Raw genomic sequence first — 25,916 nt, forward strand, 5'->3', positions numbered from 1 at the left:
TGTGGAAACAATCATGAAAAGAGAGTTGGAGTGGCTCTACTAATATTCTCTGAGACAAAAATATACTTTAAGACAACAATTCGATTTAGATACAGAGAAGGACGTTTTATCACGGTAGAGTGCTCAATCCATCAAGAAGATATAAAGATTGTTATAAAAATATATAGACACATAACAATAGTGCCCCACAATACACGAAGCAAAAATGGACACAACTGAAGGGAGAAAGATGCACACAAGATCCCAGCCTTGTAGGATGCGGCTAAATTAGCTCTTAGATGCAAATGTATAGCTATAAACACCTATATTGAAAAAAGAGTAGTGCTCTCAAAAAATTCTTCTAAATTTTTATGTTAAGACACAGGAGCAAGAAAATTAAACTAACCCCAAACAGGCAGAAGGAAGGAAATAAGGACTGTCAGAGCGATATAAATAAAAAGAATACAGGAAATAATAGAGAAAATTAACCAAACCAAAAGTTGGTTCATTAACAAAGATCGACGAAATTGACATGCTTTTGCCAGACTAAGAAAGAATAGAAAAGATGCATATTACAAAAATCAAAACTAGAATATAGGATATTAATACAATCTTACAGAAATAAAAAGGTTATGGGAAATACTGTGAACAACAGCATGGCAACAAATTAGATAATCTTGTGACAAGGACAAATGTCCAGAAACACACAAATTACTGAAACTGCCTAAAGGAGAAGTAGAAGATTTGAATTGATTTACAGCAAGTAAAGGGATTGAATTACTAACAAATATATTCCCCCAAAGAAAAGTCCAGGGTTAACTGGTGGAATTCTACCAAATATTTAAAGGACACTTAACACCAAAGCTTCACAAGATGCTCAAGAACAGAAGGGCGCCCTTCCCAGCTAGTTTTTCGAGCCCAACTTTAACCAAACTCCAAAATTAGACAAGGCATCAGAAGGAAATAACTAACCTAAGTACAGATGCATATCTGTTATGTATACACAAATCTCCTCCACAAATTACACACATACCTAATCCAGCAACACACACACGTGCGCACGCACACACACACACACACAGATTTTACACAAAGACCAAGTGGAACTTGCTCCAGGAATGTAAAGTTGGTTCAACGTATAAAAATCAATCAATATAACATACCACACTAACCAAATAAAAACCCCATATTATCGTTTCCGTAGACACAGAAAAAACTTGTGACAGATCCAAAACCGTTTCACAATTAAAAAAATATGAAGAAACTGGAGAAAAAAGGCACTTCTGCAACTCAGTAGACTCTACCAAAAACTCACAATTGCCATCATGATTAATGGTGAAAGGCTGAAAACTTTCACCCTCAACCAGCAACAATGTGTGCTCTCACCATTTCTATTTAACATTGTACAGGAGCTTCTAGCTAATGCATTTAGGCAAGAAAAAGAGATAGAAGACCTCCAGACTTGAAAGGAATAAGTAAAACTCTCTCTGCTCACAGATGACATTATCTTGTACATAGAAAACACTAAAGAAGCCGGAAAAGAAAATACTATCAGGACGAGTCATTGAATTTATTCCATATAATATCTACATCAATGTAAAACATACAATTTTATGTCTTTGTACTACCAATGAATAATCCAATAAAGGACACTTTAAAAACAATTCCACTTATCATAGCATCCAAAGAAACACAATAGTTAGAAATAAATTCCACAAAAGAAGTGTAAGACTTGTACGCAGAACACTACAAAACCTTATTGAAAGAAATTAAAGAAGACCTAAAGAAATGTGAAGGTGTCCCTTACGCATGGACGGGGAAGACTGTGTATCATTAAAATAGTAACAGTCCACAAGTGGATCTATAGATACAACATACTCACCGTTTCAAATCCCACCAGGATCTTCTTGCCATAATTGACAATCTGATTCTGACATTCCCTTGGCAATGCAAGGGACCCAGAAAAGCCAAAACAATCTTGAAAAAGAGCAATGATGGAGGACTCACACGTCTCTATTTCAAAACTTACTGCAAAGCTACAGTAATCAATGTGTTGTGGTACTGGCATAAATTTAGGCATATATATATCAGTGTCATAAAAATGCAAATTTTAGAAATAAACCTCTTCTTTTAAGTTCAGTTGATTTTCGACAAGTGTATCAAGGCAACTCAGAGTGAGAAAGAATAGCATTTTCCACAAACGGTGCTGGGACAAATGGTTATGCCCATGGAGAAGAATGAAGTGGACCCACCATCTCATGCCATGCCTGAAAATTAATTCAAAATGAATGATAGACATAAACCTAAGGGGAAAAAAACTATGTAACTTTTGGAAAAAAACTTTGGGGATAACCTTCATGACCTTGAAATTGGAATTGGCTTTGTAGATATGGTACCCATATCACGGGTGAAAAACATGAAACACAGAGGAATTGTACTTCATTAAAATTAAATACTTTTGTGCTTCAAAGCCCACCATCAAGGACAGGGAAGACAACTCATGAGATGATTGAAAAGATTGGAAAATCATATATCTCATATTTGACTCTATTTGCAATATCTACTAAACACTTACGACTGCCTGATAAAAAAGACACACAGCCCAAATAAAAGTGGGCAAAGCATTGCAATAGACATTTCTCTAAAGAACATGTACAAATGGCTAATAAGCTCAAGAAAAGATGCTCAGTGTCATTAGTCATTAGGGAAGTGCAAGTCAAATCCACATTGTGATACCGCTTCCCACTCACTAAGATGGCTGAAATCAAACAGATAGACAATAACAAATGTTGGCAAGGTTGTGGAGGAACTGGAATCTTAAGACATTTCTCATGGGATTGTAAGATGGCCCAATCACTTTGGGAGAGGGTGCAGCAGTTCCTCCAAAAGTAAGAGTTCCTTTATGACCCAGCAAGTCCACTCCAGGTGTTCACCCAAGAGATTTCAAAAAATAACTCAGGTAAAATCCTGTACAAGAGTGTCCATAACAGCCTCCTCCATAGTAGCCAAAAAGTGAAAGAATCTAAATGTCCATCAACAGTTGAATGAGTAACCAATATGTAGTATCATTATACGGTAGTTAATGGAATGTACGAGCCACAACATTGATTAATCTGGAAAACATAGTGCTTACTGAAAGAAGCCGGTCCAAAAGGTCACGTATTGTATGATCTGATTTATAGGAAACATTCACTACATGCAAAATCAGAGAGCCAGAAGATAGATCAGAGGGTACCAGTGGTTTGAAGAAGAGGGGAGATTAGGTCACTTAAACACATACAGCGTGTTTTTTGAATAAAAAAGTTCTTAAATTACATGGTTGTGATAGTTGCACAACTTTTCTGTTTTTTAAATTTTATTTTATTGTGCTAAGAACACGTAACATGAGATCCGCCCTCACTAAAATTTTAAGTGCAAAATACCATATTCTTAACCATAGGCACAGGGTTGTACAGGAGATCTCAAGAATGTATTCACCTGGCACAACGGAAACTTTATACCCATAGAATAGCAACTCCCTGTTTCCCCCTCCCTCCAGGTTCAAGCAGCCGACACTGCACTCTGGTTTTTAAATTTGACTATTTTAGATAGCTGAAATATTTAGAACCCACATTATTTGGGTATGATGGCAGGAATTCCTTCTTCATGGAAGCGGAATAATGTGCCATTTTATGTGTATACCACATTTTTGATATCCATTCATCTGTCGATGAACATTTAAGTTGTTTCCACATTGTTTTTAAATTTTGACTGTTAGATGTAATGCTTCAATAGAGGTGGGAGTGCATATATCCCTTCGAGGTCCAGATTTCAATTCTTTTGGATATATACCCAAAAGTGGGATTGCCAGATCACATGGTCGTTCTATTTTCAATTTTTTGAGGAACCACTACGGTGTATTCCATAGTGGCTGCACCGCTTTACGTGCCTACTCCAGTGTGCCCGTGTTGGAATTTTTACACATCTTCTCCAAAACAACACTTGTTATCTTTTTTCTTTCTTTCTTTCTTTTCTTTCTTTCTTTCTTTCTTTCTTTCTTTCTTTCTTTCTTTCTTTCTTTCTTCTTTCTTTCTCTTTCTTTCTTCTTTCTTTCTTTTTTGTTTTGATAACAGCTATCGTTCAAAGTGTGAGGTGATAGCTCATTGTGGTTTGGATTTGCATTTCTCTGCTGAGTAGTGACGTTGAGCACTTTTTCATATACTGTTGGGCATGTGCATGTCCTCTTTGAAGAAATGTCTATTCAAGTCTTTTGCCCATTCTTTAGTCAGTTTGTTGTCTTCTTTTTTGGTATTGAGTTGTAGGAGTTCCTTGTATAGCTTGGATATTAATCCCTTATCATATATACCCTTTTCAAACATCTTTTCCTGTAAATCTCCTAGAAGAGAACATAGGTGAAAAGTTCCATGGCATTTGACTTGGAAATTATCTCTTGAATATGACAAAAAGCACAAGCAACAAAAAGCCACGTTAGACTGGTGAGACTAAGTCGAACCAAAAACCTATGGTGAACCCACAGGGGCCTGTTGTGGGTAGGGGGAGGGGGGAGGGGGGAGGGATAGCATTAGGAGATATACCTAATGCAAAAGACGAGTTAATGGGTGCAGCACACCAACAGGTAACAAACCTGCACGTTTTGCACATGTACGTTAGAACTTAAAGTATAATAAATATATATATATATATAAAATAAAATAAAATGAAAGCAAAAACCAAAAACGAAAACAAAAACCTATGGTGAACCAAATGAAACAATCAACACGGTGAAAAAGCCACCTACGGAATGGGAGTTGCTCAATTTTTGGAATATACTAACAACCACTGCACGGTACACTTTAAAAGGGTGAGCTTTGTGGTATCTGAATTATATCTCAATAAAGCTGTTTCTTTTAATGAAGGAGGAAAGAATCTCTGAAGGAATTCAAAATGTTCATAACTTATTCCTAAGTTAACATACATGCTAGTATATTAGGATACAAGTTGGAGGGATATTTTTGAATTATTACAAAACGAAACCTATACGAAGACTTCCATAAGGCTGAAAAATTAAATGTGGTAGGAGGCTTCCAAAGCGGCCTCTCTGGCAGAGTAGCAAGGTTGCAAGAACAATGTCAAAACAAAGCTATTTCTCAGGCATGACCTTTGTGATTGTTTCTATGTCTCAGACTCCCGTGGATCCTACCTGCTTTCCAATTCTGGTTATGCAGCCCTCTTATTGACTTCATGTGCAACCTGATATTCTTGCATCAGGTTTTTTTTGTTTTTTGTTTTTTGGTTGAGCAATCGTGAGTGTTTTTCTGTTGTTGCTAACCAAACATTCTGATGGACACAGGAGGTGGCAGATGTAGGTGTTATTTACATCTGTAAAGTGAAAGGAAATTTCTTCGAGAAAAAAATGTAGAAAAGGAGGAAACAAGGCCACAATCTGGAGCATATCAAAAAGTAGAGGAGTTTACAAGAGGAGGAGCCAGGAAACAACTCAAAGAATAGGATCTATCCTGGAAGGAAGATCACCAGAAGAAGATGGTTTCATGGAATCCACAAGATCTCAAGAGACCGATAGTGGCCAGCACGTTCAATGCTACTAAGAGGGCAAGCCAGGTCAGAGGGATGATAATTGGATTTGACATCATGTAAGTTACTAAAGAGCATGAAAAAAAAAAAAGCATATTGGAGGACAGAAGGCCATGCAAGACATTGGAGGTGGAGATGAGGAAGTGGTGACAACTTGTTCAGACAACTTACCAGAAAAGTTTTGCTGTGAAAGGCAGCAGGTATGTGGGAGAACAGCTGGTAGGGAAGTGTCCCCAAGGGAAGGTATTTGTTTAAAATGGAGGACAGTGGAGCGTAATTGTATGCTGAGGGGAATAGCCACTGGAGCAGAAGAATTTGAAGATGCAGAGAAACAGTGGACATCTGCAGGAATTCAAACTGTGAGAAACAGTGAGGGGTAAAGATGGGGTCAACCAGAGAGGCTGGCTTTGTTAAAAATATGAGCCACCAGCCCCATGCTTCATGCTCTCAGTTAAAGCCATGCTGATAACCTCCATCCCCGGGGATGGCCAAATTCAGAATGAGGGATTGGCAGGGCAGAGATGTCCAGAGGACGAGGAAATGAAGTTTGAAGTCCATAGGATCCAGGCTGAGTAACGAAGGTTAATGTAAACTGACAAATTCAAATTTTGAGAAATGTATCGGTCAGAGATATTTTTAATTTTTTTAAATTTAATTTTATTTTTTTTCTGCAGTTGGGGTCTCGCTGTGATGCCCAAGCTGGTCTTGAACTCCTGCCTTCAAAGTGCAGCCTCCCAAAGCTCTGTGCAGTGGTGCTGTCATAACTCACTGCAGCCTCAAACTCCTGGGCTCAAGTGATCCTCCTGCACGAGTCTCCCGAGTAGCTGGGACCACAGATGCGTGCCACCATATAAGGCTAATTTTTTCTATTTTTATAATTTTAGAGATGAGGTCTCGCTACATTGACTAGGCTCGTGTCCAACTCCTGACCTCAACCAATCCTCCTGCCTCGGTGTCTTGCATAGCTGGGGTTATAGGTGTGAGCCACTGCGCAGAGCTAGGTGAGGGATTATGATGTGACACTCATAGCTCCTTAGTGTTTGGTGATTGTCTCTGGGTGTTCATATGTTCACAGGGAGGTGGAGACATAGACAGATCCCATTACTGAGAAATAAAGAAATCCCTACAATGAAGCAGATTAATGGAGGGACTTCCTTCTTTCCAGGGAGAGAAAAGGGCAGTGCTCAAAACAGGAAGAAAAGCCATGAATGGGAATTCACCGGAAATGGAATGTCCTCAGAAGACCTTATCTTTTCCGTGGGAGGCAGGGGATGGGTGATTCTTTTTGGATTCTAGCAGCATGGATGCTTAGCCATCGCTCACTAGTAGTTTGTTCCACTATAATTTCCTGTAGTCACTATTGACCCTTCCCTGAAGTCTGTAACTGGCATAGCGTCTACAGTCCTGTGAGTGAGTGGTGCTTTTGGGGATTTAAGGAGCAGAGCAGTCAAGCGAAGCGTTGCCTTCCTGGCATTGCCATTCCCCATTGGTCCTTCTCCAAGGGAAACTGGTCGTGGTCATCCAGACAGAGACCAGGAGCCGAGTGGATCTGAGATCCCCCGAGAGGGGTGTGAAACTCAGGAGTGCATATGAGACAAACCCCCTGACCCAGAGGAGACTGGATGTCACGCAACATCCGTGGAGGTCAGGAAGATGGGCAGAACTTCATGTGGTTCCTTCTGGCGTAGGGCACGGCTGTGGGTGTGGGTTGCACATTGCAGTGAAGACGAGTTTACTTAGATATTTTGGACTGAGGGGTTCCAGGACATGGGAAATGGAGGGCAGCTGGGTCCCAGGAGAGGAGAGTGCAGCTGGACAAAGGGACTTCTGAGACTCACTGGAATAAATGGAAAGAAGGGAGGGAAAGTTGGGGGCATATGCCCAGCTTTTGAGTTGTTGTTTATCACAAATTTATAGTGTGGGACGTCTCATGTCGGGCCTGGCACGCTGTTTGTCCAGCCTCTGGTAAGGGGAGTCAATACACAGGAGGTGGTGGGCTTCTCAGGAAGAGGGGCAGGCAAGAGGCCTCTCATTAGTTTGGCTGCTTCCAGAAGTGGGAGACTATCAGAAACCTCCCTCGTCTGAGTCTCCCCAAGGCCCTGGCGGAACAGGAGTGTGGCAGGAAGGGGGAGCCCTAGGAACTTGTCCCATGGTCTGGGCGGAGGTCTCCCAGGCCACAGAGGAGAAGAGGGAGGAGGTGTGTCCTGTGTGACTCTGGCAGGAAGGATCAGGAAGCCCTCCCGAGACAGCGCTTCTGAAATTGGGCTGGCTGGAACTTTCTGTCAGAAAATAGGAATGACTGAAAAAACTCCCCTACTATGATAGAGGCTAGAGGGTGGTAAAGAGGAAAGTGAGTTGGGGTAGCAGGAATCCTAGGTTCCACAGGCATGGTTTGCAGGTACAATACATTGTTGGTAACATGATGGCTCGGGGACAAAGAAGCCTGTCTCCAAACCGTGCAGGTGCATTGAGAGGATGTAGAAATTCTGGATTCATGTCAGGCCCGTCTGCGTTTCTGCCCTCCTCCACCCAGCATTGAGGGGAGGGCAGGGTAGAACTAAAGCGAATGTTCTTTTCAATCCCTGAATAGGGGCTTGCGTACCTCAGAGGAAGACAGAACACGCACATTTCTCTGCGTTTCTCTTTGTCTCATCTTTAGTCTCTAGGCCATTAGCCCCTGTTGCCATGGGAACTGAAGCTGAGTGTCTGATGCATTCATTGGGCTGTGGGAGAAAAGCAGAGTTGGTCCTTGAAATAAAGGCCCCTGGGAGAGGGGATTCTAGCAAGGCAGTCACATCGAAAGAATTCACAATTCCCACAGATATATTGATCCTTGTGATTATTAGTACACACACACACACACGCACACATCCCACACACCCCCACCCCATATACACACACACACACACACACACAGGCTTCATCCTGAACAGATACGATGTACAGAGCATCGCACTGGCTGGCCCATAGGGTTCTTGTGGGAGAGGCCAGGCCTCTGTGACCATGAAAGGGGTTGCAACTGATACAGTCAGGGAGGGATCCCAGGAAGGGGAGTGATTCCCTTAAATTTGCTTGTTGAAACCCGTATCTGGCAGGGGAAAGGAGGATCCGGTGCAGAGCTTGGATTCAGCAGAGGTGGCTGTTGATGTGACCGGTCCCCCTGTTTGGGTGGGAAGGCCCTGAATGACACATGCAGCAAGGCAAGAGTGGTCCCGTGCACCCTTTGCTCTTTCTTGGCTTATCCAGCTCCTCCCTCTGAGATAGTCCCATGGGGAGCCCCAGGTTGACCTGGGATGGGGATCCCCTCTTTCCAGGGGCAGGGTAGAGTTCTCAAAGCTGGCAGTTTTCTCCTCCTTACCCTTTCTCCCTCGCTGCCCCTTCTTCTTGCCCCCTGCTCATCAATCACCCTTTGGTAAAGGACCTCTCCCCTTGTTCCTTTCTCTTTACTCCCTCATCCATTTCCTCTACACTCCTTTCCTCTTTCCTCTCTCTTCCTACCTCACTTCAGCCTCTGTCATCACCTCTCATCTCCCCTCTCTGCTCTCTCTCCTCCATGCCTTGTCTTTCCCTTTGTCCTCCCTCCGAGTTCCCATATCCCTCACTGCCCTTTCTCTCCCTCTTTCCTTTCTCATGTTGTCCTCCCCTGGTTTTCCCCTCATTTTGCTTTTTCCTTCTCTCTATGCCGTTCCCTCCCCTCCCCCTCCCCGCCCTCCCCTCCCCTCCCCTGATACTCACCCAGTGACTAATCCTTAGTTCTTTAAGTGGTACTGGGCGTAACGTGGGCTCTATGTGTTTAGCTTTCAGCCTCGGAGGGCAGTACATCCTAAAGTGAATCACCAACTTAATTATTCCTCTGCAAATTACCATCAGTGATACGAGATTCAACGACAAGGAGCTGTGAGAGCGCACAGGAAGGGAGCTCATTTCTGGGGTGGGCTCAGTGAAGAAAATGTCATTGATGATAGTCCTTGTTCTGCCATCCACCATCCTCTGCTTGCCTCTTTCTGTCACTGCCTTCCCTTTTATGTTGGGGGCAACTCTCCTCTTCTATCTTTTGCAGCAGGGTGGGACTCCTCTCATGGTGTCCTGCCCTCCACACCCCAAGGTGTGAGTTCTCATGAAGTCCAACCGGATGCCCATTTCCTGCAACCTGAGCACCCAACAGACCAAAGAGCATGAGGGGTAGTTTCAACTCGCCCGGGGACCCTTGTTCCTGCTCCCAGCTTCCCCAGGGCACCTTTGGTCACGTACTTCACTCACCCCTTCTCTTTCTCACGTTCACTTCTCACCTCTCTTCCCCCTCCCTCTTTCCTGGCTGCATCCTTTTCTCCTAAGGCTTTACCCCATAAAGACAAAGAAACTGGCTGAGGAGACAAGAGAAAGAAAGTAGCAGAAGATGGGAAGGAAACAGGTGAGTGACACTGACTTAGCTGATTAAGAGAGCTTGATCTTTTTTGAGGGTGTGGGGGGGTTCTCGCTCTGTCGCCCAGGCTGGAGTTCAGTGGTATGATCATAGCTCCCTGTAGCCTCGAACTGCTGAGCTCAAGGGATCCTCCAGCCACAGCCTCCAGAGTAGCTGGGAGTACATGTTAATTTTTTGTTTATGTTTTGTTTTTTTACAGACGGAGTCTCACTTGTGTTGCCAAGAGAGCTTGAGCATCAACTGGCAGTGAGGACGGCAGGAAAGCAACTGACTTATCCCCTCTCACCAGACCTTCCAACTGTCTGCAACACTGGCATTGCCACGTATCCCGGCACGTTGTTGGTAATGGTGGGGGCTGTAAATTGCACGATTGCTCTAGAAAGTGTATTTACAAATCACTTAGACACCCAGATCCCCTCTCAGCTCCTCGTAGCATGACAAATCGCTCTCCCCCCACTCTGGGAGATGGCGGACAAATGTACTCTCTGCAGAGCATGAACCAGCAGATTTATGGGCTTTGGAACTTCAGGCTCACTTCAAGGCATACATCCCAACCCGGCGTAGGGATTTCAGTTGCTGTCTACAGCAATCTTCAGTCCCTCACCTCCGCTGGAGTTTGGCGTCCAGATTGCTGGCATCTTGCCCCTTCTCAGAGATGCAGGAGAGTCTTCCTGTGTAATCTAAACTTCCCCAGAGAGGAGACTTAGTAATATTGGCAGGCAAAGACCTCTGGAGTTTGCTTCATTAGTAAGCTCAAAATATTTTCTTATTTCAACGTTAGTTTTTCTTAGAGCCATGGGTTACTTAGGAGGATGTTTCTTAATTTACAAACATATACGGGGGTTTGTAATGATCTTTTGTTATTAATTTCTAGATCCCATTGTGGCATTGTGGTCAGAGAATATACAAATCGCTGAAGAATCCATTGTTTATGGACATTCCTGGGATAGTATTCATTTAAATATCTCTATGTACACTGTAATGGACTATAATACAAAAATGGAGTTGCACGCAAAATGAGGGTACCACTCAGTAAATGGTTCCACAGGGACGTCTGATCCCCTACGATCTGGGTTAAGAAATGGTGTAGTGTATTGCCGGCAGCTCAAAAGCACTCTCATGCCAGTCACTCTTGTCTTCCACCTCAGCAAATCTAACCACTCTTGTGACTTTTAACACTTGACGATAATCCTGCCTGTTTGTGAACGCATTACACATGAGTAGAATCAGTACAGTACGTATTTTATAATCCGGGTTTCTCTTGGCAACATTAGGTTTTTCTCCTTGCTATTCACTTTTGTCGTGCTGTGTAGCTGAATTTCGTTTCTTTGCATTCCTGCGCAGTGTTTTGAATTGTATGACGATGCCACAATTTATTCATGCCTTTTATTTCTAATGGGCTCTTCAGTAGTTTCCAGCGCTGGAGTGTTAGTGTTATTATTGTGGTGCACGTTCACAAGGATGTCCTTTGGTTAACATGCGTATGCATTTAAGGCTGTGCTTGCAGGACTGCTTTGATTACTTTTTCTTCCTTCATGGCACTGTAAGTGGTGACAGTGGATGTATCTGGTTTTTTTCCCCCCCTGATCTCAGAGGGAAAGCTGTCAACATGTCACCCGTAAGTATCGTTGTTTTTGTAGGCTTTTAAAATATATTCCAACGGAATCAAGAGAGTTCCCTTTTGTTCGTAGTTGGCTAAGAGGTTTTATCATAAGTGCATGGTCATTTAAAAAAAATCAAACCCATGAAATACCCTTCCTGCGTCTGTAGGGAATATCATATTTTTTCTCCTTCATACATTACTTCTGAGAGATAGATTTTTCAAGCACTGAACCGCTTCATTTCTAGAATACTCTTGACTTGTTTGTGATACGTTTTCCTTTTTGGAGATTTAACTGATTTGTTTTGCTAATGCTTTATTCAAGATTTCTTCTTCTGTGCTTATGTAAAAGATAGGCCTGTGCATTTCATTTCTTACCATGCCCTTTAAGGTTTTTCCCTCATAAAACGGGATGGGAAGCATTTCCTGTTTTTTATGTTACTTGGCAAGAAGGTAAGATTGATATTCCTTCCTTCACAAACGTTTTGTAGAATTAATCGGTGGCAGCATCAGAGTCCGTAGGTTCTTGTGGCTGTTGCTGTTGTTTCCTTCAGATTCCGCCCGTTTAGAATTTGTAGGACAATTCAGATGTTTAGTCTGTTTTCTGTCATTTTGTTGTATTTTCTTGAAATGTGTAAATTATATCCAAAGTTTCACATTTGTGGGCATAAAGTTGCTCATGGTTTTGAATAATGATCTCTTTAATGCCTTCATTGCCCATAGTGATGTCTCCTTAGCCACTCCAGACACGGGTTGCTTCATGATTTCTCTCCTTTTTGTTCAGGCCTACACAAGGCATGTCTTAATCACATCATCTTTTCAAAAAACCACCTCTGGCTGTGTTGTTTTATCTTTAACTGATTTGTACTTTTATCGTTATTTCATTTCTTCTGCTTTCTTCAGGTTTAATCTGTTGTTCAACATGGTTAAGAAAGATGCAAATGTTGTGCCTTTCTTTTTCATGCAATCTAGACAATTAAAATACATCCCATAAGTTTTCATCAGGTTCAAAATACTTTGTGATTTCATTGGTGATGTTTTCCTTGAGCTATGGGTTATTTAGAAAATAGGAAATAAAAAGGATGCCTTTTCTAAAAATAAAATGAAGTGAAATAAAAAGGATGCCCTTTTATTTCATTTTCTTGCTTAATTGCCCTCTGAACTTCCGGGACTATGTTGAGAAGAAGTAGCAAAAGCGGGCATCTCTGTCTTGCTCCTGATCTTAGAGGAAAAGCTTTCACTCTTTCGCCATCGAGTACAGTGTTCACAATGAGTATTTTACATAGGACTTTTGTGACGTTGAGGTTGTTTCCTTCTGTTTCAAGGAGTTTGAGTGTTTTTATCACGAAGGGGGTTGACTTTTTTCAGATGCTTTTAGTGCATCAATTGAGCCGATCATGTGGTTTTGTCCTTCATTTTGTTGATGCCGTACACTAAATTAGTTGATTTTCATTGATCGAAACTTCCTTGCATTCCACGAATAAATCCCACGTGGTCATGGGCCTTTCATGTGTTGTTGAACTCGGTGTGCTAGACTTTTGTTGAATATGTATGCACAAACATTCTTTTGGGAAGTGTGTGTGTGTGTGTGTGTGTGTGTGTGTGTGTTTCTGGTCCTAATTCTTCTCTAAATGTTTAGTAGAATTCTCCACTGAAGCCCTCTAGTCCTGCGGTGGTTTTCTCTGTTGGGAGGTTGATGAATACTGGTTAAGTCTCCTTATGAGTTGTCGAGATCTGCTGAGATTTTTTATTTCTTCAGGAGTCAGTCTTGGCAGCGTGTATGTTTCTCAGAATTTATCCATTTCTTCTAAAGTATCAAATTTGTTGGGGTATAGTTGTTCCTGGTCTTCTCCTTATAATCTTTTTTATTTCTGTAGTAACAATTGTAATGCCCCTCTGTCATTCTGATTTTAGTTATTTGACCCTTCTCTGTTTTTTTCTTAATCTGCTTAACCTATGTTGACCTTTTCAGAGACACCAGCTCTTAGTTTCATTGTTTTTTTTTTTCCTATTATTTGTCTATTCTCCATTTCCTTTATTTGTGCTCTAATCTTTATTACTTCCTTCCTTCTGCTAACTTCGGGTTTACGTTGTTCTTCCTTTGCTAGTTCTCGAAACACAAAGATAGGCTGTTGATTTGAGATCTTTCTTCTTTTTCACTGTAAGGATTTACCACAATAAACTTCCCTCTTAACACTGCTTTCCCTGCATCTCCCTAGTTGTGGTATGTGGTGTTTTCATTGTCATGTGTCTCAAGATACTTTCTAATTTCCTTGTGGTCTGTTCTTTGACCCACTGGTTGTTGAAGAGAGTGTTGTAATTTCCACCTGTTTGTGACTTTTTCAATTCTCCTTCCGGTATTGCTTTCTAGTTTCATTCCATTGTGGTCAGAAAAGATAATTGGTATGATTTCAAACTTCTGAAGTTTGTGAAGATCCTAAATGTCAACAAAAAAGCTAAAGCATAAGACCTCTGGAAGAGAATTCAGGATAAAGCCTTGAAAAACTTGCTGTAGGCGAAGGACTCTTATAGCTATGACACAGAAAGCAATAGCCATGCAAAAACACCTTAAGTGAATTTCATCAAATTTAGAAATCTGGCTTTTCATCATTAGCGAAATGAAAAAGCAAACCTTTCATTGCGGCAATGTTTGCAATATATACTACCCGACAATGGAAAAGTTTGCACGCAAAAAAGCACTCTTATAATTCAGTATTAAGACGACAAATGATAATCAATGTGCAAACCATGTGAATGGTTCTTCACATGCAACACGGAACGATATGCAACTGGTCAAGAGAAGAGGCTGGGCCAAGGTCACTAGTGGAGGCAGCGGCAAAGCTGGGTCAGAGATCTCAGGCAAGTCACCTCCCTTCTCTGAGTCTGTTTCCTCAAGTGCACAGTAGTAGCTCAGACGATCTTTGAGGGTGTCACGAGGTAGTGGGCAAAACGCCCTTGGCCCAGGGCCTGATGACGACAAAAACAAGGAGGAGCAGCAGGATGGATGCCCAGGAAGGAAAGCACCCAACCTGATGTCTCAGGAGACTGGGAGGGCGGTGGCAGGCCTCAGAAACCTAGGGTGGAACCTGTCGTTCAGGGAAGCCGTGAGGGGTAGCGAATCATGCACAATGAAGGGAGATGGGGAGTGGTATGTGCACGTGGGTGCGAGGGTGGGTGTCAGGAGAGAGTGCCCAGCAGGTGGGTGTATCACCCCCAGGACACTGCAAGACCCTGGATGGCAGGGGCGGCCGACAGCAGGGCCCAGTGCACGCACCCTGGCCTCAGAGGGTCCCGGGTTCAAGTCTGTGCTCTGCCACTTCCTGGCTGTGTGACTTGGGGAGAGCGTCTTCCCTCTCGGAGCCTCAGTTGGCTGAGACCATGAAATGGCCTTACTGCCCCCACCTCTCGGGCTTGGCCGAGAAACAGAAACATAGGCCCAGATGAGAAATTGTACATGAATATTCAGAACAACTTTATGCATAATGTCAATAACTGGAAACAAGTGAATGCACGAATGCTCGTCCATCGCCAGGCCTGGGGCAGGGGTGATCAGACGGAGCAGGCCAAGCTGGGAGAAGGCTGTGAGTGCTGTCCACTGACACAGCAGGGCCTCAGAAAACACTTGCTGACATGGACTGTGGGCCTTTGCAGTGCGGGGTCTGCAGAAGGCCCCAGGCCGGGGGCAGGGGGGAAACCTGCCTGGGTCTCCTGTTTGCCATGTGAGTGAGGTGGTGGCCATCTCCAGGGTGGCCGGTCTGACCCTTCTGCAGGACGCGCAGTCCAGTCCACCCCCATTTCCCACCAGGGTGCTCTCGCCTCCCTGCTCTCCTCCTCTCTTCCCAGGTGCTCTCAGCGCTGCCCCTACAGGGTAGGGGGAGTGGGTCCCTGGTGAGGCCCCACCGCAGCAAGGTGATGTGAAAGGGAGAGTGTCCAGCAAGCCTGGAGGCCTGAGGAGGCCGTGACCTGGCCAGCACCCCGCCTCCGAGGGCTGCTTCCTGTTCCTTTCCGGTGGAACTTCCGTATCTCAAGTGCCCTCCGCACACAGTGTTCAAACTCACTCCTGTGGCTTATGGTGACTACCCCCACCCTGATCCAAGGACAGGCATGTGCCCGCTATGTGCACAAGGGTGTCTGGGGAGGTTCCAGCCAAATAGCATTAAATTTATGACGCCAGGGGTGGTGGAGTCCCAGGCATCCCTCATCTCTTCCACAGCCCAGACCACAAACCAGGAGACATAAAGGGAAGGGGACTCCATTGTGTGTGTGTGTGTGTGTGTGTGTGTGTGTGTGTGTGTGTGTGTGTGTTCCAGTAAAACTTTGGGACTGGATTTCTGTCAGAGTCCCAGAATGTCAGTGTGGCCAAGCATGGACCCAAGCACCAGAGAAGCAGAAATCACAGCGGCAGCCAACACGGAGACCCACCCAAAGCCTTTCTGACGGACAGCTTCTGGGGTGTGCAACCAATGCAGTCTGATGCTCACCAGGGCTCCCCATGTGGCTCCATGCTCTGCTGTTGTTGTTTTGAAATCCTTCATAGTTTTTGACAAGGAGACTCGTGTTTTCATTTTCCACTGGGCCTCCCAAATTAGGTAGCCCGGTCTGGGTCAGGATCTGGCCGTGGCGGAGATGGCAGCCCCTCCTGGGGAAACAGAGGCTGGGGCTGGGTGAGGGGGTGGGAAACAGGGAGCCTTCCACTGCTATGTTTTCCCTCCTTATCTAGGGCTCTGTCCTCCCAAACCTTGGACATTACCGGGGAACTCCAGAAGCCCTGGACACTGTCCCTGCCTGCCACTGAGCCCTTCCCAGGAGACCAAACTGTCTCTGCCCTCACCGTCTTGTACCTGAAGCATGTGCAGCCCTACCTCAGACCCCTCCAGACATCACCCAGCCCTTGAACACACCAGGACCTAGGTAGGCCTAGTGTTGTCCTCACTGGGAGAGCCCTGCTGCTGGGGGAGAAGGGCTGCGAAGCTCCAAACAGGCCGCCGTTCCGTCACAGGCAAGGGGCTGTGTACGCGTGCACCGTGCGTTGTTTTTATTACATCCTGCTCCCTCAGCAATCACGGCCCCTCCTTCTACCCACTGGAGGGCTGCGAACGTCACTGCGGGGCCCACCTCATTGTCCGTCAGACTCTGTACCGAGGACGGGGTCCTGAACTGTGTGGATGATGAGCCAAGGGTTCCGGAACATCATCTCCAAGGAGGGGGTGTGGGAGGTGGGTCCTGGTGAGAGCCTTGGACCCTGTCCCTCGGCGGGAGGGGCAGTGGCACCAAGCTGCAATTTTCCACCCCGCCCCTGCTCTGGCCCCCACTCTTGCCATGTCCCTGGGGCTGCTGAGCAAGGCTTGTAGAAAATCACATAACGATGAGCACTGGGGCCTCTCCAAACTCCTGCTCACGCACTCAGGCGTAACCCACCTCCGCACCTCCCAGCATCCCACCTGTCCCCGTGGGCCTTTTTGGCAGAGGTGGGGCCCACCTACCCCAGAGAGCCTGAAGAAGTTTCCTTGCTACAAGCCCAAGCGTGGCCAGGTATAGCAATGGGTGTGCAGGTAAAGGAAGAAACATCCAAATTAATTTTGCAACTTTAATGTAACACTGATACCCAAAACATGAAAGCACAAGGAAAAGCACAAAATGAAAGCAGGAAGAGCAAAGAGAGCTTCATCTTGCATGCCACCTCCGACTGACAGGAAGAAGCCGCCTAGGGTGCTGTGTCGAGAAGGAATCTGAGAGGAGGCGCTCTGGCTTGGCCAGTAAGATCGCTGCAGTTCGTCAACGGTGCCTATAAAAGCACAAGAAACCCAAGTGACAACATCCGTGGACACACGCGAACCAGGGAGGGGTGTACGTAACAAAATAAGTGTCCGTCCATGCTGTTGCCGTTGCCCCCAGCGCCCCCACCCCGGCCCTCCCTCTGACATCTCACCCCCCTCCGCAGCCCTCCTGCAGAGTCTCATTTCTCTACCGAAACTCTTACTGGATCCAGGAGAAGAAGCTGGCGCCAGCTCTGGCAGCATTTCTGGTCCGGATGGTGGAGCTGGTGCTGGGGCCATCTAGGACGCTGGTGCTGGCCCCTCCATTGGTGCCACTGCTGACGCCAGCTCTCCACGTGGCCCTCCTGTTGGCACGGTTGCTATTCAGAATGTACTGATGGTATCTGGCCCAGAAAGCAAAGGGGATCCTGGCCCAGGCATCGCCAAAATCTCCGTCCTCATCCCAGGTCAGGAGCTCGACTTGTATGTCATCCCAGCTCCACCGTCCAATCAGCGCTTCATCCCCGATATTCATCTGGGCCCTCATCTGGGCCCTGGCATGTTCCTCGGCCATATCCACATCCATTGTCTTGAAAGCATCATCCACAGCCTCCAAGAAATGAGCCTTCCATTCCCGGGGATCTCGGTTCTGATTCTGAGGAGGAAAAGGGCAAGCATAGACACAGAGCTACCCCACACTGGCTGAGCACCCGCGGCCCGCCTCACCCCCTCCCGTGTGCTTTGTGCAATGATGGCAAAAATCAGGACCACAGGGATTGGGGGCTCCTACTCTCCTGTGCCAGACCTGGGATTTTGCCCCATCTGTGACCTTGTGTAGGGTGCTCAGGTGCCTCTGTGAGTGTTTGGTACCCTCACTGGAATACGGGGTAATGGGAAGGAGGCCTCGACCAAGAAACAAGCAAGGTGTGGAGAGCACCACCCCCGGTGCCGGGCACCCAACAGAGGCTCTCCCTTACCTGGGCGATGAATCTCAGGACCCTCATCTTGCTGGTCTCATGGCGGGCTCGCAGGCCCCAGAGGAATTCATACTCAGGTGGGTTGCTGTTGGGGATCTTCTTGTATTCCAGGTACCTTGGCATGAGAGGAAAGTAAACTTTGCTTCTAGCCAAGCAGACCTGTTGCTGAACGGATGGGTTCCAGGGGGCCCCTCCTCAACCCGATGCCGCAGCTCAGCTCCTGGAAGAGGACTGTCCTGCCCCTCCAGCCCTTCACTCATTCCCAAACCCACTCCCAGGACTTCTGCCTGCAAAAGTGAGGCCTTCAAAGCCTTTTGCCATTGGTCCTCCCCGGAAGCCATGCGGAGGTACAGGGGGGCCACATGTAGGGCGTTTGTCTGTAGGGAGGCCACAAGTTTGTGCCCCTCATCACGATGACCCCAGCTTCCTGTTGGGTGTGTTGTAAACAGAGGAGCCATTCTTCAGGCCCCCTGCTCTGAGCACACCCCACCTCCAGGGTCTTGGCCACACCCCGGCGGAGCCCTGGAGAGGCCCACCAGAGGAAACGACTGGAGAGGAAGAAACAGTCAGCCAGGAGAAGCGTGCTCCAGGCATCCTCCTCAAGTCCTGACCCTTTGTTGGTGTGCATGCGCGCCTGTGCTTTGGCAAGTCCTCCAGGGACGGGGAGAGGGTGGCCCCTGGCCTGAAAATCAGGAGAGTTGGGCTGAGGCCCTTACCAGCTGGGAGCCATGCTCAGAGGCGTCTCCTCTCTGAGCTCCGGGTTCCTTAGGTGTAAACCAGGGGGAACTCTTTGTGTCAGTCTACAGGGCAGGTGCTCAAGGTGATGGCGGCCGTTTTCACACCCCACACCGTGTTCTCAGGTGACGTGAGCTCCCTTTTCCCAAGACCGCCCTGGCCTTCGGCTCCCCACACACTCGCATACCCCCACTGCCACTCACTCCCAGGTCAGAGGCACCCATCCCTCCAGTTGAAGATTTGGGATAGGGAACTGCTTTCTCAGCCAGACCAGCACACAAAGGATGCTCGAGTGAGAGCCGCAGTTAGCTCAGGTGATACTTACTTCTGCTTCACAAAGTCATCTGTGATGAGCTTCCTCAGATCGCCGAGGAATGGGTGCCTCACCCTGAGGGCAAGGAAAGGAATCCATGAGCAGAGACGGTGGCAGGGGCCCTCCCTAGCATGACTATGACTTCCCAGCCCCCGGGGAGTCGCTGTGGAGGCCTGGGCATGCAGCAGAGGCCAGAGGACTGTTGGTCAGGGACGCCCCAGGTAGGGATTTGATGGAACCCCTGACTCTGACTGTCTCTCTTAGATGTCATCTGGGGCCACAGAGCAGAGAGAGGGCTGAGCAGCATCCAGCACCGCTTCCCCATCCGCCCTGGTGAGATCCTTTGCTCTCTACCGAGCCCAGGGCACCCCACGCCCTTGCGCCAGACCACCAGGCTATTGCAATCCCAGGACCTCTTTGGCCAGAGGATAGCACCGAGGGGAGGAGCTGGAGAGGCCAATCATACCCAGGGCGCAGTCCCATCTTGCGTAGTGCCTCCCAGAGGACAGCTGCGAGGGGAGAGGAGGTACGAGAGTTTGGCACCCAGAAGATGAGACTATGGGCAGCCCCCCAGTTGCAGGTCCAGCCACTCACCCTCGCTGGCACGGTTGCCATTCATGAAGATGACGCCCAGAATCACCAAGAGGAGACTCAGCCTGGGAGTGTCCTTGGTTCTAAAGGTGTGGAAAGAGAAATCCTGTTTAGCAGCTATTTGCCTGAGAGACACCACCAGGCTCTCCCAACTAGCCTCTCTCAGGTTTCCCAGCTTGAGGGGAACTCTTCCCAGGACAGGCACAGTTCACTAGCTGCTGACAGACCATTCGCACCTCCGCCTGAGACTTAATCGCCTCCTCTATAAAACATGGGTACTAACACTTCCCTGACAGGGTTCTGCAGAGGACAGGGCGAGGCAGGGAGCCGAAGCTCTGCAAATGGCAAACGTGTGCCCAGAGATGGCTCCAGACCTTTCCTGCCCCTTCCACATCAGCACCTACACTGAAGAGGAAGCTCTCCCCTAGGCCAGCTCTGCCGGGCCCAGGCCAGGCAGGCAGGAGGAAGAGGCGGGAGGAAGAGGCACTTTCCTCCGAAGCTTTGGGGATAAAGCCCGGCAGCAGCTTGGGGAGAACTGATGGCAGCAAGGCCTCACCCCAGGCTATCATTCCTTTCATCCAGCAGTCACCAGGCAGCCCTCGCTGTGTGTGGGAGCCGTGCGCCGCACTCAAGCCCCGTCTTCCTGCTTCACTGAAGGGGTGTGGGCAGGGAAGGGACACCACCGAGGAAGGCCACGACCCGCTTTCCCTTTCTTACTTTCCAAGGAGGCGAGCTGAGGAGTCCCGTGTGCAGACAAGAATATACAGGTGTTCTTCCTTGTCGATCTCCTTCAGGTGGATCCCAAACTTCTACGTGGGGGAGAAAACAGAGTGTGAGATCCAAACCCCATGCTGGGCATCCTGCCGGCAGACAGTGATTCCGGGTTAGAACTGCTCCTCAGCAAGGAATCCAAACTCGTGAGCGAGGGCAGAAGAAGACAGCACACGGAAGACCTTCGCTGTGGGAGCTGACGCTGGCAGAGGCGATGAGACCCACCTGGCCAGACGGCGAGACACTCAGAGAGCATGAGAGAGAGAAGCCGAGGGCAGGAAGCACGAGTCAAACTGCCAGTGCAGTGGAAGCTCAGAGTCGGAGAGGTGAGAGATGGCTCCAGAGACTGGGCCTTGAGGGGCTGCAGGGTCACCGCACCCCCATGCCCGCTCTTCCCCCACAGAGCTGCTCCCATCCTGCACCCACCTTTTCCAGGGTGTACGTTGCTCGTTCAATGATCTCAGGGAAATGTTCATCATATTCTCTGATGACATCCTTCAGCATGTCTGCAGGAGGGGGAAGAGTTGGAGAAAGCACCTGGGCTGAGCAGGGGTCATAGAGCTGTAGCCCCTTGGTCAGCCCTGCCGAGGGTGACGCAGCCAGGACCCCGTCCTGTGGCTATGGAGGGACCAGCCGTGGCACGCAAGCAAAGGGATGCCCACAGACTAGGGGATGGTGAAGGGGGCACAGGCTGCCTACCTGCGCGCTTGATGGGGATCTTCTTGTAGTCCTTAATCATCAGGTATTTCACCAACTTATTTGCCTGGAGAAGGAGGAACACGCGGGGAGGTCAAGGCATGGGTGACAGCAGAGACGTGGCCCACAAGGGAGGAGAGGAAGGAGATGGGGGAGGGTGGGCTTCTTACCCTCTCCTGCAGAAGGGTCACGTTGCGGGGGGGCAGGCACAGTACGTGCCTTGAGGGTATCTGGGACCTCGGGCCCATCGGGGGCCGAGGGGCCAACTGAGCCCGCACCGTCAATGAGGGCTGTGATGCTCTCCAGGTGGGTGGGACCGCGGGAGTCTCTCTCTCCTCCTCGCTGCTCTCATACTCATCATCCAGGTGCTTGGACTGTATCATTTGAGAGAGGAGAGACCCAGGGCTACCAGGCTCCCCGTGCCAAAGCACCCGGCACGCACCTCACCCGTAGCAGGCTCTTGGAAATGAGAGCAGTACCAGCAGCGGCTGGCATGTGCTGCGTGCTTACTAAGTGCCAGGCACTGAGCCAGCCTCTTCTCCCACCAGTCCTGAGGGTAGGGACTACGTGGAGTGAAAACATGCTCAGCAAACTTGTGTTGGAGAAACATGGACTAGCTGAGAGGAGAGGAGGGGAGGAGAGGGGAGGTGAGGAGAGAAGGAGGGGAAAGAGGAGAAGAGAGGAAGAAGGGGGAGAGGAGAGGGAGGAGAGGAGCAGGAAAGGGAGGAGAAGGAAAGGACAGGAGCAAGGGGGTGTGGAGGTGGCAGGGGGCAGGGGGATCTCACCTTCTTGGTCCTCTTGCCTCCCATCCTGGCCCAGGGCTCAGCACTGTGCTGAGCAGTGGCAGCAGCTGCACCCTCCGGCTCAGGGATGCTCGTGGCCATCTTGGCCTTGGCAGCAGCTGCTGCCACAACATTCTGAGGCTCCACCCACCGAGTCTTGGCCAGCGCCTTCCCCGACTTGGTGGTCTTGGGCCGGGTGGCTGCCACCTCCCTGCCAGGTCCCGTCTGGGGCACACCAGAGGCAGCACTGGGGCCCTCTGTGGCAGCCTCTTGGGCTGGGGCAGGTCTCTTGGGGCGCGGGAAGGCCATGCCACTGACACCTGCCGGCTGAGTGAAATCAAAGACATCATTCTGGCCCAGGAAGGCTGTGCTGGGCCGGTTGGCGTCCACCTCCCTGGCACACGGAGCCTGAGAGAAAGCACAGGCGCTACTAGGGCCCTCAGTAGCAGCCTCCTGGGCCGGGGAGCCTGTCTGGGACTGTGCGGAGGTTGCCGGAGCCTCGGGGGCAGCCATCTTACTGGTGACTAACATCTGGGAGGTCTGCGGAGAAGCAAGGGGTGGCTCAGGGGTGGGCCCCTGAGCCTCGGCGGCGTAGGTCGTGGGCTGGGTATCCTCTCCTGAGACCTGCGGCGTGGCCACCCGGTGGCTAGCGACCACCTGACTGAAGGCGGTACGGGCAGCGGCGGCAGCGGCCCGAGCCGCACGGTTGGAGGCGGCGGCGCGGGCTACGTTGGCAGCACGGGCGGCCGTCTCATTGGCAAGTGTTTCCGGATCCAGCTGCAATGCCTCCACCAGGGTCTGGGCCAGCACAGGGTTTTCCAGTTCCCAGGGCTCATTCTGCAAGGCCAGAGAGAGGGGTTGGGGAAGGCAGGCCACTCGACGACATACTTGTGTTAGCTTCCCTGTGCTGGCCAGCCTCTTCCCAGCAGTCAGCCCTGAACACCCCAAGACCTTCCCAAATCTTCTTCTTCCGAGCAGGGGAGGGAAGGCTTGGGAAGCTGGGCAGTCCTTTCCCACACAACCCTCCTTGCTCCCCCCTCCTCCCTCCCCCATTCACAGGGGAAAGGCCCAGGCCAGCAGGTGTCCAGGAAGGGGCCTCACCGATAAGATGCGAAGGCCTGGACCCAAGCTTCCGAAGGCTCTGAGGATATGGATGTCAAAGCTGGTGAGGGTGCCATAGCCACCAAACGCACCGAATTCTTCATAGTCGTTGCCTTCAACCATCTCTTCCTCCCCGACTTCGTCGCTACCCTCATCCATGTCTTCAACACTGTAGTTTTCCGATTGCACGCTGAAGCTTCCCTCAGCCATGCTGCGGGTCCCAGGGAGATGAGAGCTCAGCCTGAGAGGGAGGGTGAAGCAGCTGCAGGGGGAGGGGGCGGGATCCAATGGGAGGCGGGATCTCCCGGGAGGTGAGGGGCGACAATCATCAGGTTACTAGGCAGTATTAGGCAGTAGGGGGCGGGGGGGGGAGGAGGGGGGGGAGACGGTTTGGCTTTCTGATGGGGTAGACCTGGTCAGGGACAGAGCCCAAGGAAAGGGACAGAGGAGGTCGCAGGAGGCGCCGCACTGAAAGCGGAGTTTAGGATGGGCAGGCTCGCCATCCCAGCGGCTAGATTTGACTAGGGGGTGTTCTGGAGGGCTGGGGTCCGAAGAGTCCCAAAGGGGATGCATTGGGGAAGAGAGAAACAAAGGGTTTGGATTTACGGGCCAGAGAAGGGGACCGGGATGAAGGGGGAGCAGATGGGAGAGCTCAGACAACAGGGACAGTGGCAAGCCGCAAGCTCTGCGAAACAGAACCCCAGGGACCTTTGGCTAGGTCCGGGCGGGGGGCCTAGGTGGGGCTCAGACTCGAGCACTAGAGGCGGATGGAGTGGGGGCCTCAGACCTAGGTGAGGCTCCAATCGGAGCGCTGCAGATCTCAAACGCGAGGACTGGGCACTCCAGGAAGGGGGCAAGCGGTCAGCTCGGTTCGAGTAATCTAGGAGTGGTTGGGGTGGGGGTGGGGCCTCAGGTCCAAGGGAGCTCAGCTCGGAGCACACGGGTCTGCTAAAGGGGTGAGGATCCTGGGCTCCGGTTTCAGTAGGGCTCAGATCGGGGCTCCTGGGTCTGATGGTGATGGGGGCTCCTATCTAGACCTTGGGTCTAATGGGGTTCCGGTTCTGAGTGCTTGGGCTTTGTTCAGATCCGGAGGCGGAGGGAGGGCGCAGCGTGTCGGGTTCCACTCGCCCTCTCCCGGTCCTGTCTGGGGCTGGATCCTTACCTTCTCGGGGGCTCCAATGGCGTCCGTCCTCAGCACCAGGAACCCCGCAGCCGCGCCCTCGCCTACTGCTGCCAGCACAGCAGCCCGGACCACCCCGCCCCTTTTCTCCGTGCACCCCCCGCGGCTGGGTAGCCTGCGCATGCGCGGACCCCTCCAGCCCGCCCGCTTTCCCAACAAAAGCCCTTTCCTCCAGGTCTCCAGTGCGCATGCGATTCCGCGGGTGGGTGGGCGGTGGGGTCGAAGGTAGGGTGGGGGGGGCTCTTCCCGCCAGATCCACTTCACCTCTCCTCCTCCTCCTCCTCCTACCGCGGGCGCGCACACTCATACCCTGCAGTGCAGCTCGACCCACCCAATCATCTCTTCTCAGTCCCCCCACTTTTGCACAATGCTTCTCTGTCCTGCCCTGCCCTTTCACCCAAACTCCTCCAGCCTGGTCTGGGATACACTACGCCCCGTTTCCCCGGCACGACCCCTTAGGTCACAATTAGTGAGGTCTCACAATTAATAAGCTGGGTCTCTAACTGCAACAAGTGGAAATCCTCAACCTGCGGGGCTACGAAATGGACATGGCCAGAGGATGGCACTTCGCTTTGTGTGCTTCTCCACTAGCCAACTCTCTGGCCCCCAGACATACTGGGAACATCTGCTTCCTCAGCTACCCTTTATGCAGCTTGTATGTCACAGAGGGATCTGCGCTGGGGCTTTTCTTCCTCTCACAGCAGCGCTGGGAAGTGGATGTCAGCATCCCCATTTGGCGTATCAGGAAGCTGAGGCACAGACACATTGCATGAACTAGACCACAGAGCCAGGAAACAGAAAATGCAAAATTTGAACCTGGGTCTTCCGGACTCCAAAGTCCACCTCCTGCTCCTGCTGGCCTGGGGACAGAGGCACCGCCTCCTCCGTCTGAGTGACAGGCCTCCCCCACCCCAGCATCTGTCCCAAAGAAGCAAGGTTTGTGCTGTAGAAGGCCTAAGTTCATGCTCCGCATTCAGGACACAGGGAGACAGAGCCTCCCCCCGCCTCGCCCCCAGCCTCTGCGGCTCTATGTGGGTCCATCCAGGTATGAGAATTGCTCCACCGGGTCCACTCTCTACTCAGATTGTCAGGCCTCTTCCTTATCAGCGATACAATCACGCTGCCGCTGAGACCCTCCTGGTGTCCGCCAGGACAGTTAGACACCTGTGTGTCTGAGCTAATTACTCCACAATCTACAAGCCCAGTTCAAACTTCACTTTTGAGGTCCAAGTGCATAGTACATTCACCTGCCTACGTGACATCTCCACTTGGATGTCTTTTGAGGCAGAAAATGCTGTGGTCTCATCTGCAGTCGAACCTGGACTGTTTGTAAAATTCGTAGTAGATTTTTATATTTGTTTTTATGTCAGCCTCACCAGGACCCCTGTGTATGAATGGAAGGTATTGCTAGGACTGCAGCTTTTACTCTCCGCTGACCAGT

The 25,916-nt window shown here is 49.5% G+C and overlaps 2 protein-coding genes, 1 long non-coding RNA gene and 1 other non-coding gene across 10 annotated transcripts; 1 reads left to right on the forward strand and 3 right to left on the reverse strand.

Moving 5' to 3' along the window:
* The first annotated feature begins 6,479 nt into the window (after nucleotides 1–6,479).
* LOC129138615 (uncharacterized) lies at nucleotides 6,480–15,095 on the forward strand. The gene is made up of 4 exons (XR_008541936.2): nucleotides 6,480–6,551; nucleotides 9,886–9,961; nucleotides 10,173–10,315; nucleotides 10,848–15,095. It is a non-coding gene; the product is annotated as an uncharacterized LOC129138615 (long non-coding RNA).
* On the reverse strand, nucleotides 8,060–9,537 carry LOC107971160 (putative uncharacterized protein FLJ39060). Its single transcript, XM_016943947.3, has 2 exons — nucleotides 9,286–9,537; nucleotides 8,060–8,273 (listed from the first exon to the last, which is right to left on the reverse strand). The coding sequence occupies exons 1-2, from the start codon at nucleotides 9,535–9,537 to the stop codon at nucleotides 8,154–8,156; spliced, it is 372 nt and encodes a 123-aa protein (XP_016799436.1). The 3' UTR covers nucleotides 8,060–8,153.
* A 2,051-nt stretch (nucleotides 15,096–17,146) lies between the features above and the next one.
* Nucleotides 17,147–24,894, reverse strand: LOC112204101 (melanoma-associated antigen D4). Of its 7 annotated transcripts, none has more exons than XM_024353051.3 (13): nucleotides 24,458–24,894; nucleotides 23,296–23,536; nucleotides 22,198–23,031; nucleotides 21,583–21,786; nucleotides 21,416–21,479; nucleotides 21,143–21,222; nucleotides 20,663–20,754; nucleotides 19,949–20,028; nucleotides 19,821–19,863; nucleotides 19,367–19,429; nucleotides 18,307–18,421; nucleotides 17,554–17,984; nucleotides 17,147–17,358 (listed from the first exon to the last, which is right to left on the reverse strand). In XM_024353051.3, the coding sequence occupies exons 2-13, from the start codon at nucleotides 23,503–23,505 to the stop codon at nucleotides 17,349–17,351; spliced, it is 2,226 nt and encodes a 741-aa protein (XP_024208819.1). In that variant the 5' UTR covers nucleotides 23,506–23,536; nucleotides 24,458–24,894; the 3' UTR covers nucleotides 17,147–17,348. The 7 variants fall into 7 exon arrangements, with proteins under 7 accessions (XP_024208819.1, XP_024208823.1, XP_024208822.1 ...); XM_024353055.3 differs by having other exon boundaries at nucleotides 17,542–17,984; XM_024353054.2 differs by having other exon boundaries at nucleotides 23,296–23,506; nucleotides 24,458–24,889.
* Nucleotides 18,667–18,794, reverse strand: LOC112207218 (small nucleolar RNA SNORA11). Its single transcript, XR_002941670.1, has one exon. It is a non-coding gene; the product is annotated as a small nucleolar RNA SNORA11 (small nucleolar RNA).
* Nucleotides 24,895–25,916: the final 1,022 nt, after the last annotated feature.

Source organism: Pan troglodytes, chromosome X (genome assembly GCF_028858775.2).
Source record: "Pan troglodytes isolate AG18354 chromosome X, NHGRI_mPanTro3-v2.0_pri, whole genome shotgun sequence".
Taxonomy (NCBI): domain Eukaryota; kingdom Metazoa; phylum Chordata; class Mammalia; order Primates; family Hominidae; genus Pan; species Pan troglodytes.